This window comes from Eubalaena glacialis, chromosome 7 (genome assembly GCF_028564815.1).
Source record: "Eubalaena glacialis isolate mEubGla1 chromosome 7, mEubGla1.1.hap2.+ XY, whole genome shotgun sequence".
NCBI lineage: Eukaryota > Metazoa > Chordata > Mammalia > Artiodactyla > Balaenidae > Eubalaena > Eubalaena glacialis.
The window spans coordinates 25,052,455-25,069,865 of NC_083722.1; the positions used below are offsets into that span (position 1 = coordinate 25,052,455).

Genomic DNA, 17,411 nt, shown 5'->3' on the forward strand with positions numbered 1-17,411 from the left:
GTGGGCGACCTGACTTTATCATGGAACTTGAGAACGTTGATTCTGAGGACAAAGAGACGCTAAGCTGGGATATTAATGATATGAAACTGCCACAGGTATGTACTTGCTTTAACACCGCCTTCAGCCTTTGGCTGTGAAGCCTTGACCGGTAACTTGCTAAGACCTGGAAGGAACTTGGTGAGGGTCCCAGCTGGGTAAACACCTCTCCTCCAGAGCTTCAGCTGGGCATCTGACTGAGGACTTTTAAGAGGAGGTGCTAAGATCTATGATTTGAGCAAGACCTTACCAACCAGACTCACCCGGTTACAGACTGCAGCAAAGAAAATGTTACTTCCCTTCTCTTTCAAATTTGGCTTGGCTCAGATGGCACCCGCCTGCTAGGTAGTAAAATAAAATCCACGCTGATGTGTTTGTCCGTAGATCGACTCTCTGTAATGCACAAGCTCCCATACTACCTTATTTGCTATAGTCATGGGTTTAACCTAAATCTGTCACTGGAATGTCCCAGTGAGAGTGCTCTTCTAGAACTTTTGTAACTAGTACACAGTCCACAGACATGGGGCTCCTCTCCAACTACAGAGTGACTTTCATTTCATGTTTTCTTTGCTTTATCTTTGGCAATTGACTCTTTTTTTTTTTTTTTTTTTTTGGCCGCCTCGGGTGTTAGTTGCGGCGCATGGGGTTTTCGTTGTGGTGCAAGGGCTTCTCTCTAGTTGTGGCATGTGGGTTTTCTCTAAATTGTGGTGCGAGGACTCCAGAGCATGTGGGCTCTGTAGTTTGTGGTACTCAGGTTCTCTAGTTGAGGCTCGCGAGCTCAGTAGTTGTGGCGTGCGGGCTTAGTTGCCCCAAGACATGTGGGATCTTAGTTCCCTGACCAGGGATTGAACCCACAACCCCTGCATTGGAAGGCAGATTCCTTACCACTGGACCACCTGGGAAGTCCCAGCAATTGACATTTTTTTTTTTTAATTAATTAATTTTTGGCTGTGTTGGGTCTTCGTTTCTGTGCGAGGGCTTTCTCTAGTTGTGGCAAGCTGGGGCCACTCTTCATCGCGGTGCACGGGCCTCTCACTATTGCGGCCTCTCTTGTTGCGGAGCACAGGCTCCAGACGCGCAGGCTCAGTAGTTGTGGCTCACGGGCCTAGTTGCTCCGCGGCATGTGGGATCTTCCCAGACCAGGGCTCGAACCCGTGTCCCCTGCATTAGCAGGCAGATTCTCAACCACTGCGCCACCAGGGAAGCCCCCAGCAATTGACATTTTAAACTCTTAATTTGGTGGAAAACATTAGTTGTTTTAATTTTTTTTTTTTTTTTTTTGCCATGCCACATGGCTTGTGGGATCTTAGTTCCCCAACCAGGGACTGAACCTCGGCAGTGAAAGCGCCGAGTCCTAACCACTGGACTGACAGGGAATTCCCAACATTAGTTGTTTAAAACTGACTTTCTTGACCTCCCTTTTTGGCCTTTCTTCCAGTGAAGAAAGAATGTTTTCACTGGAAATTGTTGGGAAAGGTGGCTGGGGAAGCTAAGACTGGGAGACCACCAGTACCATCTAGTGAAAGGTCAAGCTCATCTGCCTGATTCTGGGGAACAAGAAATTTGAATTATCCCAAGCAGGGGAGAGGGAATGGAGATTCCACAGTCTTGATTTATAATCATTCCAGATTTCACTCTAATGAAGGCTTCCAGATCATTCCAAATTTCACTCTAGTGAAGTGTTTCTTTTATAGTTTTTTTTTTTTTTTTTGGCCATGCCCTGCGGCATGCGGGATCTTAGTTCTCTGACCAGGGATTGAACCTGTGCCCCCTGCCATGGAAGCGCAGTCTTAACCACTGGACCACCAGGGAAGTCCCCGAAGTGTTTCTTTTGTTTCTTTTTATGTTTACCCTTAAATCTCCTCCCGTATTATCTCCGGGTAGGTCTTAGAAAAGCTGGGAAGCACCAAGTATGCCCTACTTTCCATCCATTTAAGAATGGTTCAATACACCACAGCTAAATCACGCAAATATCTATTTTAAGGATTTATCTTTGTAGTTGCTTGTAATTGGTTTACAATAGTTGTAGCTGTTTTAGAGGAAACTTTAAGGTAAATTTTATAAATTTATTTATTTATTTATTTATCTTTTGGCTGTGTTGGGTCTTCGTTTCCGTGCGAGGGCTTTCTATAGTTGCGGCGAGCGGGGGCCACTCTTCATCGCAGTGCGCGGGCCTCTCACTGTCGCGGCCTCTCTTGTTGCGGAGCACAGGCTCCAGACGCGCAGGCTCAGTAGTTGTGGCTCACAGGCCCAGTTGCTCCACGGCATGTGGGATCTTCCCAGACCAGGGCTCGAACCTGTGTCCCCTGCATTGGCAGGCAGATTCTCAACCACTGCGCCACCAGGGAAGCCCCTAAGGTAAATTTTAATTACTCCTGGCTCAGGGACCCATATTCCTAATTCATGATTGCAGCTCTCAAATAGAGAAGATGGGCATCCTCAAAAACAAGAGTTGAAGGAAGCAGGTACATAGATGATTTTGCAAAGCCACATCGTAGAGCAGGAGCTTTAATGGGGCCTAAGAACCCGCTGAAATGGCGGGCAACACTGTACTAACGTTTATTTTTTCTGGGACAGAGGATTCATATCATTCATCAAATCTGTAGACAAAAGGAAGAAACACTTCCCTGGAGGGGATCTCAGGGATCATAAAAATTCATGTTCCAACATGAATTTTCCAAAACTCAAGCATTCTCAGCTACCCAAGACATTAAAATGAGACATTTAGAATAAAACTACACATTCAATTTTGGAAATGCATCATTTTTAGTTCGTAGAAAAAGTTTGATTGTTCGTGGAAATAGGTAAGCGCCCTTCAATTTGTTAAATATGCCAGGGAAATGATTAAAAGAGCAAAATATTCCTTAGTATTTTCTGGGCAGAGTCAACACCATGCTCATCTGGGTTTATGCTGGCTTTGGAATCGTATCAAGACCTAGTTGAGGTGAAAAATAAAAGGTCTTGGACGGATTTCCAAGCACAGTAGATTTTATACTTCAAGAGTGTTTCTGAAGGCAGAGTGGTGTATGGTGAGAAGAACAGGGCTAGGAGACCAAGTCCTGGCTTGGAATTCCAGTCCTGCCTCTTTTTATTTGTATAATTTCGCAGGGTGGTTTAGCCTTTCTGAGGCTCCCTTTCCTCTTCTGATAATGAAGTGCTTGCACTAAATAGTCTCTTACGGACCCTTTTAGTTCTAAGAGTCTAGGATTCGGTGACCTGAGATTTGGAAGACGGCCTGCACCTAGAATGGGGGCCGGGTGCCAACCACAGGGCCTGGCACGTGTTAAACACAAACGCCGAATACGAAATTCACGAATGATTGGCTCTATGGCTTATCATCTGTGTGACTCTAAACAAGTCTATTTTCTTAAGTCTTCGTTACTTCCTCTGTAAAATGAAAATAGTAATTCCTTAGATACCCTTCTTAAATGTCTAAGCTGTTTAGAACAAATGTGTTCCCAAAATGTGTTCTGTAGTGTGTAAGTTACAAGGAATTTTAATGGATGCTGTGAAGGTAGAAAAGGACTAAGTTCAACGAAGTTAAGCCGATTTTTTTTTTTTTTTTCTGGCCACACCGTGCGTCATGCAGGATCTTAGTTCTGACCAGGGATCGAACCCGTGCCCCCTGCAGTGGAAGCGCGGAGTCCTAACCACTGTACCGCCAGGGAAGTCCCTAAGCCAATTTCTCTACTGTAGACATGGTGCCTTTCTTACTGCACTGGCGGTTCTCCCAAGAGGAAGCTGTTGGCATTGTTGCCCTAACATAGTTTTGACCACAGAGCCCTTTTTTCATGGAGCCCCTTGGGCGATGAGTGTGCCTCAGACCATCTGTTTGAGCATTAGAACATATGTTTTAAAGGATTACATCTATAATAACATGCACTGGCTTATTACTATTATACATTTCCCCAATTTCATTCCCTTTCCCACCCATACAAAGAATTTACAGTTTATTGTTCATATTTTTATATTCTTGCCAGGATTCCTGCAAATTCCTGTAGCTTATAGACAAATTCCTTTCTTATTAATCCACCCACCTGCTTCAAGTTTTGAGATGGTTACCCGAGTGCTCACTGGATCTTTTGGTCCTGGGAACTCCATAGCCCTTTATACATCCCAGATAGATCAAGATCTATGGGTTAATTTTTGGCAACAGTGAATGATGACATCCTTATCAGGATAGCAGAGATTTCTGAGTGACGGGGATGCGCAAGACACCATAGCAGGCTCAGGGATACAGGGGCCGTTAAGCTATGTTAACTTTCAGGGAAGGGCTCATGATCTTCTGGGCCAGTGGAGCAAGATCAGTGTCCAAACAGTGTCCAAACAGTCTATGCCGTATAGAAAAATGCCAGAGGTGCTGAAAGAGGATGTATGTAATCCAGCATGACTCAGGCATGGGGAGCAAGGCAGAACATCTGGCAAAAAGCTCTCTGGACAAGTACATTGTAAAAGGTGAGAGGATTAGGGCAGGTGAAGATAAGATAATCCAGGCAGGGTAGAGCACTTTGAAGACTGTTCAAAGGCTACATATGGGGAAGCTGTGCACAGACATTCAGCAAGGGGATCTGGGAGGCTACCGCGTGAAAGGTGGTTTGGACGCAGGCTATCCTAAGATGATTCGGTTATTTTATTTCACTTTATTTTTTTAAATTTTTTTAAAGCGTTCTTTTTTTTTAAAAAAAAATTTATTTATTTAATTATTTGGCTGTCCCAGGTCTTAGTTGTGGCTCACGGGATCTTCAATCTTCATCTTCAATCTTCGTTGCGGCATACAAACTCTTAGTTGCCGCCTGTGGGATCTGGTTCCCTGACCAGGGATCGAACCCGGGCCCCCTGCATTGGGAGCATGGAGCCTTAGCCACTGGACCACCGGGGAAGTCCTGATTCAGTTATTTTTTTTAAAGGCAGTGGGAAGCCGTTAGGCTTGTTGAGCTAGAAAGCATCATGATCAGATCTAGGGCTTGGATGGTCTCTTGCTCTCACTAAATCACTATATGTCTTTATAAATCTTCATTCACTCATTTCTGATCACTTGTCTAGCTTCTGGTTATTTGGATACCACTTCTCCTTTATCCGGCCTCCACGGAGTCAGCCCAGAACTGCAGGCACTTAACTTACTCAAAACCATCATTGATAAAAGCCTCTTTATTCCAGAGCAATGTAATACACCAATTTTGCTTTCCCTTCCTATTCCATTACACTACATTTGCATTTTAAAAGTTCAAATATAATTGCTTTAGGGTTTGATTGGTCCAAGCAGCAAATGTCTGGGGTTGGGTTAGTCTTACCTTTATTAAAAATGTTCACTACATGGTTCATTACATGGATACTTCTTATTAATACTGATTGTTAATACTTGGGAGCCATGAATCCCTAAGAAATTTATTTATTTTTTTCCTGGTTGAAAATCAGGAAGAAAACCAATTCCCTTTTCCCCTAAATAGTACCCACTGAGCAGGGAGATGGGAGCAGCCACTCTGCTCCCAGCACCTGCCAGGTTCTCTGAGCAGAAGCTCAAGGTGTTCCAATAGCCCCACAGCAGACAAACACCCCGAATCATTCTGTTCATGAACATGAGCAGTTTCCAGATGAAACCCATGACCAAAGCCACACCAAGCCATTAACTCACACAATTCCAAGGTTTAAGTATACTTTTTGCAGAGAAAACCTAAAACTATACATAGGCTAAACATAAATACAGGGCCACCTGAAGCCTGGAGAATCAACCCCAAAGAGGCCACGTCTCTGATGAGTTCATTCCTGCACCATGATTTTAACCAGTACAATTTCCTTTGCCTCAATCTTATGAGCAGAGGTGAATCTTTGAGCTTGTACTGTGAATTTGTGTGGATAACTGTAATCAGGACAAGCTAGTTGTAATCAGATGTGTCTTGGCGCTAGGGAGCTAAGGGATAAACCAGATTCTGGATTTCTGGTCAATTATTATCTGACTGCATGATCAGGTCACTTTGTTGTTGGTCTGACGGGGACACTCGTGACTTTGTCCTCTTTGTCCAGCATTGTCCTTGATCTCAAGGTCATTTGAACTCCCTGGGACAGTTCCACGTATATGGACCCCGTGGTCATTGGGTCCCCCCATTTTTGGGACCAGAATTCTTCTGCTACCCTGTGCTTCTGGGGTCGTGGGGACGGTAACAGAGACTCTCCCTGGGTGCCTGCCAGGAGGTCCCTTGCTTAGCTGGGTAGAGTTGGAAAGGAAAGGGAGAAAAGAAAAGAGGGGGTGACAGAGTTTGAAAGCTGGGACACTCTGTCCCACCTTAGTGTTGTCTGAACAAATAAGGAACTTTTTCTCCTGCATCTTGACCCTTTAACAGAGGTAGGAAACTGCAAGATTAGTCAAAGGAGTAATGCTTAAGTTAACTCAAAAGCATTTTGTTGATGAATTTCTCCCTTTGAAAACACTTGGAGCTGGGTTTCCAGTTGGCTCGGAGAGATAAGTTCCTGAAAAGTTGAAGGTAAATCAAAATGCTGGAGGAATTTTTTTTTCTGTATTCCGTAAGTAACATCTAATTTTTTCCTCTCTCTGATTTGCTTAAACGTGTGTCTGTTTGCTAGCCCAGTTTTATTTGGAGACATTTATTTACAAGGAATTAATAAGCTATTCTTACTAAAGAAAACCTGGCAGATAATTGCTTTACATTAGAACAGATTATATTCCAAGGGAAAAATCAAATTTAATATAATAACATGATAATGTAAATATTTTTGATACCTTATTTCAGAATTTTGATTTTAATTCATTAGTTTTATGTAATAGTGTATATTTAATTCTTAAGTTACCCTATTAAAACTTAAAGTAGTTAAATAAATTAGAATGAAGGGAGGATGAAGGGTGCTCTGATTGCATAGGGCAGCGGTCCCCAACCCTTTAGGCACCAGGGACCTGTTTTGTGGAAGACAATTTTTCCATGGACGGGGGCTGGGGAGGGGGCGGGGGGGAGTGTGGGGATATGGTTCAGGTAGTAATGTGAGCGATGGCGAGTGATGGGGAGCGGCAGATGAAACTTTGCTCACTCGCCGGCCTCTCACCTCGTCCTGTGCGGCCCGGTTCCTAACAGGCCAAGGACCAGTACCGGTTCACGGCCTGGGGGTTGGGGACCCCTAGCGTCGAGTTTCAAAGATTTTGAGTGAGTTAGAGGATTAAGTCTCTTAGGGAAAGAAATTACATACATAAGGCACAGAAATATTCATTAAACCCCCAATGATATTACCCATGAGATTATAAAATATAAATCTGTTACATTTACATGTTGGAGACCTTAAGAATATTCCCTTTAAATTATAAACTTCTTAACCAAGAGGAAAAACAAAGAGTTACTCATGAAAAGTTAGAAATTAAAATAAACAGAAGATCTGAAAAGAAAAAAAGTCTTGTGAGGATTTGCTAAACAAGATTAAGAAATAATTGTTCTTCCTTTTAAAATTTTACTCTCTAGTGCCTTAAATTTGGGAGCTTTTCAGAGTTCCTTATCATTCATTTGACACCTGGGTTCCTTTGCATCACTGGAATCTGGGTTTTCTCATAATTGCAATGTCAAAATATGTCAAAAATCTCACTAAGCATCCAGGTCAAAAGACTGGTCATAAATAAATAGCCAAGAGAATATCTTGATGTAAATACACTTACTCCTAAGTAATTTTCTTGAGGTCATACTTTGTCAAACTTATTACTGCATTATTAATGGAACTGGAAAACTAGGGTACCAGTGGAGGAGGTGTTGAAAAAAAAAAGCTTAACAGACCTTGGAATGTAGAACGTTTTGTGGGCTTTAAAACAAACCTCAACAATGCTAAAATAATCAAAAACACAGAATGTGTTCTCCAACTACCATGGATGCAAACTAGAAATTAATAGCAAAAGGCAACAGGAAAATCTGTAGATACGTGGAAACTAAACAACTAGAAATTAATAGCAAAAGGCAACAGGAAAATCTGTAGATACATGGAAACTAAACAATATATTTCTAAATAATCCATCAAAGAGGAAACCTCAAAGGGAGATCAAAATATACATTAACCTGAGAGAGAGAGAGAAAAGACAGTGGAGCTCATTTCTTCCTCCACAGGCAGGGAGTACTTGCTTTAACTGGAGTGTTTGAGCCGCTCTCACAGACACTGTCGTTCCTCCTGGTTGGCGGAATCTATGCCACTGACCAGCCTGAAGGGCCCCCTCACCTTTAAAACATGAAAATCTCAGCTTTCCTTCAAGTCCACCTCACCCTTTTCTCTGCTGCCCTGACAACTGTGCTTTGTATTTGAAGAATTCAAATCCACAGTGCAAATTGCTAAAGGTCCATATTTTAACGTTTTACGCTACATTTTTATTATTTCAGAAGATAAAATATTATGTTTTCTGTGGCATTTCTGTGGCAGAAGACAAGAGAGCACTGTTTAGAGCTTTAGGTCAGAAGGAAGAAAAGAGAAGGGGGCGGAGGAAGGAGACAGGGCTGCCTGCGGGGTTGCCTGAGGTCTTCTCCTCACCCCGGGCATTGAGTCTCGTCCAGCTCAGAATTACCAGGGAAGTCGGGGAGAGAGGGAAAGAACTGGAAAAAACAGCTCATTCAGCATCTTGGCCTGGCCAGGCCTCTTTCCTAGACACTCGACTGTAATTGCCCGATGGACCAGAGGGGACTCCTCCAGATGCCATCCCCTTTCGCCCTGCCCTTTTCGAGCAGCATTCCCTTCCCACGCCACAGGGCAGCACCGGAGGGGCATTGTCACTGCTCTGAGAAAGAAGGTCACTAACAAGATTTGCACCAATTAAGCTTTTGTTTTATAGGGGCTTGGACTCCTGTCTTGCATTTGGCTTAACAAGGTTTAGAGCATGAAGTGACCTCTCTGGGGGTCATCTCTGTCCTAAAAGCTGCTGGCCCTCACAACCATACTGGCTGGTGTGTGTGGCCCCAGATTCCAGGTAGGCAGGTCTAGTTATCCCTATTATGCAGATAAAGAAACTGAGGCACAGAAAGCCAAATAACTTATGCTATAAGGATTGAGTATCCTGTGTCTCTGCCCACTCAAAGGAGAGTTTAGTTAGCTATTCATGGACAGGGAATTGTGCCCGTCCTGGGCAAGAACATAGACGTTTCCAGTCAAACTAAACTCTTCCTTACCCCTCTGCCCTGTTTGAGGCGCATGAACATGAGTGTAGAGCAAAGGGGAGGAAATCTCCACGGGGGAGAAAGCGGCTCTCCAGCCTTCCACCGCGTGTCTCAGGTGGCTTTGTATAAACCCTCCGCTTTCCCAACAAGGTGACCACCTCCCGGCGAGAGACATGATCTCGCTGCCCTGCCCCAGTGCCGTCCACTGTCATTGTGCAAGAGCACAATCATGTTACTGCACCCTCCAACATTCTCAGTGAAACGGTCCTCACTCTTACCACCAAAGGCTAGAGAAACATCAATCGGGGTAGAGGGGCGGCATCACAACTCACTCTGGTCCAGGGAGCACATGTTGGGTGGACCCAGGAATCACGTGCTCGCGGCTGTGCTGTGCGCGCTCAGACCGCCACGGCGGAGTGAAATCCAGCTTGGTCTTTGCTAAAGGTCTCGCGCCCAGCTCTCAAGCGCCAAAAGCAGCTTTAAGCACAGTGGCGTTTTCCAGCTGAAACTATAATGATATTCTCTGTGTTTTCATCAGAATGTGAAAAAGACGGACTGGTTCCAGGAGTGGCCAGATGCCTACGAGAAGCACATCTACAGCTCGGAGGACAGAAATGCGCAGCGGCACGTGAGCAGCTGGGCCATGCGCAACACCAACAATCACAACTCCCGCATCCTCAAGAAGTCCTGCCTGGGCGTGGTGGTCTGCAGCCGCGACTGCCTAGTCGCTGAGGGCCGCAAGGTCTACCTGAGGCCGGCCATCTGCGACAAGGCCCGGCAGAAGCAGCGGAGTGAGTGGGGCTCCTGCCCCGAGGGGCCACGACGTCCCCGCCCCTCCCAAGGGCCCATCCTTCGCACTGGAGGGTGGTGGAGACCAAGGCCGGTCCTTCAGATTATTTTAAGGAGAGCCAGCCAGCTCCCTGGGCTCCGGTATCCGTCCCAAAGATCTGCCACGCCCAGGGCACCCACCATTAACCTCCCTTGGGTTAAGACGCCTGACTCGGGGCCTCTGTTAAAAGGAAGACACATCACGTAGGGAACTAACATTAATTCACCAGCACACCCACCTAAAGTTTAAGAGGAAGTTGTGTATCACGCTTGCCACCTCACATCTTGGGGAATGGGGTCCCCAAAATGATCTCATTGAGTGCTTTGATCGGGAGTGGGAGCCGGGACTGACTCTGAGGTTAGACTCAATTCCATGCCATTTAGGTTCATGCCATAATCACATGCTGAGATAATTCTTCATTTTGTTTGTTTATCATATTCATCAGATTGTGAAATAGATGCATTTGGCATTCCCTGTGCCTTGCCCACTTCAGACCTCAAGTTACTTCATGTTCTTTCCTTGTAATTTGTTTTCAAAACTTGCTCTCAGGGCAGGATCTGGTATCAGTCATTTACACTTTAGTGAAACTTTAGTAGCTGCGTCATGTGGTTTTGCTCCTTGACCCTTAGTTCTAATTGTGAAGTGAAAGAATTTTTTTCTGCTTCTCTACAAAGAATTTCAAGTATCAGTAAATAAAGAGGGAGGGATTTTTTTTTTTTTTTTTGCTCAAAGGAGCTCTCCCCTGTCCTGTAAAATATCCCACTCTGTACACAACTGCTTCCACTACCACGTGTGAGAGTGACCTGGGCTGCTTTGGTGATCTGGCCTCCTAGGCTCAGGGGTCATGCCCAGTGTATGAAAGCCTATAAAACTGTGCCCAGGTGGATTCTCTGCCACCCAGGAATCTGAAATCGGCAGGGCCGCACAGACTCAGGTCACCTTCCTCTGCTCCTTTGTAGGGAAACGCTGTCCCAACTGCGATGGGCCCCTGAAGCTCATTCCCTGCCGAGGCCACGGGGGCTTTCCTGTCACTAACTTCTGGAGGCACGACGGACGCTTCATATTTTTCCAGGTTGGATTTGAGTTAGAGATTCCATTTCTCTTTAATTCAGGAACTCTTCACAGAGCACCAGCAGGAGTTTCCTCCAGGAAATGCACAGGTGGAGGGGAGCCTGCACCCTCCCTGGGGGACCCTCTGGGCGAGCAAACGTCTGTACCCCAAACCTTGAGAGAGGAGTCAGGGGCTGGAGCCCAGGACAGGGGCGGCTGCCCCTGCCTCAGACTCCGAAGGGGATGCTGCGGTCAGTAATCTGCTTAGGCAAGCACTGGCCTTCCACAGACCCAGCTCTGTAAACATGGACACATTGCTTTACTCCCCTAAGCCCCGGCTTTCTGTAAAATGTGGTGTTAAGAAGTCCTCATGGGGGAGGTGGTGGAAACAGTGGCGTCTGACAGTTGGACTGCCTGGGTTTGAGTCCGTGCTAAATCTGCCCCTGAAAAGAAAATGGTCTGATGTGTAGGGTTTGCCAGTTTCTAGGATATAACTATTCCCACCATGGCTGATATCAAGCTGTTTTGTTTGTTTGTTTGTTTGTTTGAAAAAGCTAATTATTTTACTATATATTCTTTCATACTAATTATACGATCATAAGATTGAACATGGGGTTTCATGGCAAAGCACATTAAAAATTAATATTGAAGGTAAAAGAGAATAGAAGATTTTAAGCTTGACAGAGGTTCTCTGGAAAGATTTCTTTGGTAGAAGTGTGCAAGATGAGCTGAAATTTTCTTTCCCTTCTTTCCTCTTTGTTCATTCGGTTTCTTCATCAAATATATTTTTTTTAATTTTAATTTTATTGGAGTATAGTTGGTTTACAGTGTTGTGTTAGTTTCAGGTGTACAGCAAAGTGTCAAGCTGTTTTTAACAACCAGCTCACAAATTCCTGAATGGCCAACAGTTGGCTTTCGGCCTGGTTGGCTCCGGCACAATTTGAATCCTAGCTCCCGCACGCACGTACTAGGGGAGGTTTCCCAGGTGGTATAACCCCTCCATGCCTCCTGGGGAGGATGATAATGGTATCGCCCTCACAGCCTTGTGCCGAAGGTTCAGGGAGAATGTATGTAATCAGCATTACTTGTCATCACTGTGAATGTGACTTGGCCAGGCTGGGGAGAGGCACCACGCAAGGAAGGAGTATCGTCAGCAAAGGCAGATGGGCAAGCAGGAGAGTGCATGGTGGGCTTGGGAGGATCTTAAAAGGATGCTCCACCAAGGGGGAAAGGGCGGGTGGTGGGATGAATTGGGAGATATATATATCTCCATATACATATCTCCCATATATATTGACATACTATTGATACTATGTATAAAGTAGATAACTATTGATACTATGTATAAAGTAGATACTATTTTAAGAAGCCTGACTCGGGGCCTCTGTTGATACTATGTATAAAGTAGATAACTAATAAGAACCTATTGATACTATGTATAAAGTAGATAACTAATAAGAACCTATTGATACTATGTATAAACTAGATAACTAATAAGAACCTATTGTATAGCACAGGGAACTCTACTCAATGCACTGTGGTGACCTAAATGGGAAGGAAATCCAGAAAAGTGGGGATATATATATACATATAGTTAATTCACTTTGCTGTACAGTAGAAACTAACACAGCATTGTAAAGCCGCTATACTCCAATAAAAATTAATTAAAACAAAAAAAAGGTTGCTCCAATCTTGTCTTAGTAGTCAACTGCAGCAATACCCAGTCCGATGGCAGGGCACAGGATAAAGCTTTACACACCGTGAAGTGCATCTAGTTATTTATGTCACTGCTTCGTCTCCTCTAAGTCAAAGGGAGAGCATGATCATCCAAAGCCAGAAACCAAATTGGAAGCCGAGGCCAGAAGAGCAATGAAGAAAACGCACTCGGCATCTTCCTCTGTCTCCTCGAAGCTGAAACAGGGCCCACAGATAAAGGTAACCTTGCGCCATGCAGCTTCAAAACGTACGACGGCTTGCCACCCCTGTGGTGGCGGCAGTAGATTTCCCTGTCCCTTACCTAACAAATGAAGCCGAAAATCACGTACCTTCAGGCTCACCTGTGAGTCAGCCTCTGTCAAAGAAACTGAATCTGCGGTTTCCTCTTAATTTCTACCATCTTTGTAGCATGCCCTCAACTGTAAAGTCCATATAATTTCAGAATCGTCTTCCCTACTACAATTAAAAAGAGACTCGGATTAGTACTTAACCTATGTTTGGCACTCTGTATTTCTTTTTTTTTTTTAACATCTTTATTGGAGTATAATTGCTTTACAATGGTGTGTTAGTTTCTGCTTTATAACAAAGTGAATCAGTTATACATATACATATGTCCCCATATCTCTTCCCTCTTGCATCTCCCTTCCTCCCACCCTCCCTATCCCACCCCTCTAGGTGGTCACAAAGCACCGAGCTGATCTCCCTGTGCTATGCGGCTGCTTCCCACTAGCTATCTATTTTACGTTTGGTAATGTATATATGTCCATGCCACTCTCTCACTTCGTCCCAGCTTACCCTTCCCCCTCCCCATATCCTCAATACCATTCTCTAGTAGGTCTGTGTCTTTATGCCCTTCTTACCCCTAGGTTCTTCATGACCTTTTTTTTTTTTCTTAGATTCCATATATATGTGTTAGCATACGGTATTTGTTTTTCTCTTTCTGACTTATTCACTCTGTATGACAGACTCTAGGTCCATCCACCTCACTACAAATAACTCAATCACTCTGTATTTCTGATAGAACCAAAATGAAATGATCTGCACAAACTATGAGCCTCATGCTTTTTCATTCTTCCCTAAAGCAGATGATTCCTTAGCGCACTCCACCAAGGTAAAATACCCAGGCAGTTTCTGAAAACAGTGCTCATCCAGGGATGTGGGGATGGAGGCTTCTTCCCGCAGTCAAACTGTGATGTGAAGTTCATGGCTTTGTGGGTGTCATACTGTAGGTTTGTGGGTTTGTCTGCTTCATAGTGTTACTATTTCCTATACTTTTTCTACTGTCCAGTGTTCCACATTTCAGGAGTACAGAAATGAAGCCAGTCCAGCCCTGGAGGCTCTAAAGTACCTTAAGAAAAAAAATTGTAATCTGAGTCTGTTGTAGGGAAATAGGAGCCCCTGAATCCCAATGACTGGTCTTATCCCATCTCCCAGCCCTGGGAGAAGTTGAAGGGTATTTCCTCCCACTCACCCTGCCTGGTCACAGTCTCTCCAACCCCATCGGTCGATAGTTTTACATAAATAAGAGGATAACTTAATTCCCAACCAGATTCTTTTCTTGCGATTAACTGGAGGACAATATACTTTCTCCATTGATAAAAATAAATTGACCACCTCGTATTCCAGAGATCTACAATTTAACAAAATGAGTTCAAAGTCTCTTGAGAAAAAAAATAAGCCCTGGTCTCATGGAATCCACACAGCACTAAAAAATAGAAAAGTCAAGGAGGGAAATGAGGTTCCCCTGAGAGTTATACTGAGGATAAGCTAAAACTTTGAAGCTGTGGTTTGATTTTTCTTAAATAGCCCCTTACAAGTTTCTCACAGAGTCAGTTAGGATATCAGACTTGCGTTTGAGGGGAAACATTTTAAACACACTCCTGTCTGAATAAAGGGCAATTCGTCCCTTCCTGGTTGGTCAGATTTCAAACGGAAATGGCAGCAGCCTTTAGTTCTTCCAGGCCTTGGGTGCTTGTGCAAAGCCCTGTGTGTGCTTGTGCTTCAAGTATGCAAGGAATGAAGAAAATCTGCAGAGCACTTATTTGTGCAGGGTCACTCGTGGGTGTCTGGGGTAGTTAGGTCAGTTTAACTTATTAACATGAGCTTTTCTCTTTCCTTTCCAGCCTCTTCCAGGTGAAACACAAAGTTGGGAAAGTTTAACTTGGTCTTTCCAGGAAGGTGTCCAATCGCCTAGTAGTTACAGTGGACATTTAATAGGTAACGCTCCCCAGCAGAAGGCACTGAATGATGGCTCATCCTTCTCTGAGAGTTATGGTTTGGGGAGAACCTCTGACCCCAGAGACCCCACTCCCACCTTGGGCCCCACTCAGCTCTACGAGAAATGCGATTTATCCAATAGTCGGGTCTCCAGCAGCCAGGACCTGCTTCAGCCTCCTGTCTCTGGAGTCTTCTCTGATTACAGTGATCTGCAAACATGGAATAAGAATGTTGCTTTGGGGAGAAATCCTTCCAAAGACAACAGTTGTCCCAGTTACCCTTTTCCTCTGACCAGCTGGCCTTACGACTTCTCCCCTTCCCAGAGCTCTTCAGAACCCTTTCTCCAGCAGATTCCCATGGAACCACCAGCAGCCAAAACTAGCTGTCACCCCTTCTGGCCAAATCAAGGGGGTGAACTTTATGAAGAGAAGGTGCATGTGGATTTTAACAGCTACCACCCTTCCACCACTTGCCATTCACCTCAGGAAGACCCCTTTCTCCTCACCTACACCTCTCAGCCCCATCATCAATATTCTCTGCCTGGCAAGAGCAGCAAATGGGATTTTGATGAAGAAATGAGGTACATGGGTTTGGATCACTGCAACAACGAAATGCTTCTAAACCTCTGTCCTTTAAGATGATCCAAGTCGGGAGCCTTGTGCACTGCCGGTGGAAATGTCATTTCGTGCAGCCACTGTGGAAAACAGTATGGAGGTTCCTCAAAAAATTAAAAGTAGAGCTACCATATGATCCAGCAATTCCACTTCTAGGTATATATCTGAAGGAAATGAAATCACTATCCCGAACAGTTATCTGCGCCACCATGTTCATTGCAGCATTATTAACAATAGCCAAGACATGGAAACAACCTAAGACAGATGAACGGATAAAGACAATGTGGTGTGTATATATACACACAATGAAATACTACTGAGCCATAAAAAAACAGGAATCACGTCATTTACAACAACACGGATGGACCTTGAGGGCATTATGCTAAGTGAAATAAATCAGAGAAGGAAAGACAAATACTGTATGAACTCGCTTACATGTGGAAAATTTAAAGACCCAAACTCATAGAAATAGAGATCAGATTTGTGGTTGCCAGAGGCGGAGGGTGATGGGTGGGAAAACTGGGTGAAAGTGATCAAAAGGTAGAAACTTCCAGTTTTAGATAAATAAGTTCTGGAGATGTAATGTACAGCATGGTGACTATGGTTAACAACACCGTATTGTATATTTGAAAGTTAAGAAGAGAATAGATCTTAAAAGTTCTCATTACAAGGAAAAAAAATATAACTGTGTGGCAATGGATATTAACCACTCTTATTGTGGTAAACATTTTGCAGTATATGCATATATCAGGGCATTATGTTGTATACCTTAAACTTATACAAGATGATATGTCAATGATATCTCAATAAAATTATATCTCAGTAAAACTGGGGAAGAAAAATGACCGAAATCTTTTATAGCCACTTAAAAAGCTGTTTTGGGAAATGGCTGAAAGAATTTCTTTAGGAAATGGTTTTCAAAAGGTAACCACAGATAAATCAGAATCATGACAACGAGCAGAAGTCAAGACTTCTTTCTTCACACAAGTGATCTGTTGGCCTCTCTAGTACTATAGGGGTACTAGAAGTACTAGAGTACTCCTCAGGAGTACTAGAATACTGGAACACTCGGGAGTACTAGAGTACTCCTCAGGAGTGCTAGAGTACTAGGACAGTTTTCAGGAGTGCTAGAGTACTCCTCAGGGAGAATTGAAAATTTGTCCCATCTGTGGCAGGAAATGTCCTCTGCTATTCTTTTTTTCCCACAGTATTTGGGGTTCTCAGCACCTCAACTGCATTATCTGTTGCATTTTCAATGTCCTTGGAATCATCACAAACAGAGCAGACATGAAAGGCCCAGGACCTCATCTATGCCTTCTTGGAAACAGAATGAAGGAACGGAGAGAGTGAAAGAGTTTCAGAGGAGCAGAAAGACGAAGATGCTACCACTGAAGTAATAGTACTTTGTGTAGTATGAAACTTGTGGGGTTGGTTTATAAAACATGTGTCCTCTAGTTGATTTCTAAGACTCGTCAAGACAAGGGCTGTGACCCAACCACATAATTGAACTGTGGCAGAATTGAACAGCTGCATGAAGAGACTTTCCAGTGGCACCAAAGGGTCTCCTTTCCTTTTTCTTCCTCCTCACTGTCTTCCATGAGAGCTCCAGTTTTGTCCCATTTACCTTTATTTTTACAGTGCCTAACAGCACCAGATTCAAAATATGTGCTTGAGAAATGTTTGCTTAGAAGAGTCCTTGTGCAATGAACATGGCCATGGTCAGGCAGCTGTATTTGAATGCCAGTACCTCTTTTTTGCTGAAGTACTTTACAAAAAGGTGAGCCTAGACATAAAATCTGGAAAGAACCATGCAATCAGCAAACA

At 44.0% G+C, this 17,411-nt stretch overlaps 1 protein-coding gene across 1 annotated transcript; it reads left to right on the forward strand.

Annotated features, from left to right (window-relative positions):
* The first annotated feature begins 20 nt into the window (after window positions 1–20).
* Window positions 21–15,614, forward strand: GCM1 (glial cells missing transcription factor 1). Its single transcript, XM_061194965.1, has 5 exons — window positions 21–95; window positions 9,700–9,952; window positions 10,950–11,062; window positions 12,847–12,975; window positions 14,880–15,614. The coding sequence occupies exons 1-5, from the start codon at window positions 21–23 to the stop codon at window positions 15,612–15,614; spliced, it is 1,305 nt and encodes a 434-aa protein (XP_061050948.1).
* Window positions 15,615–17,411: the final 1,797 nt, after the last annotated feature.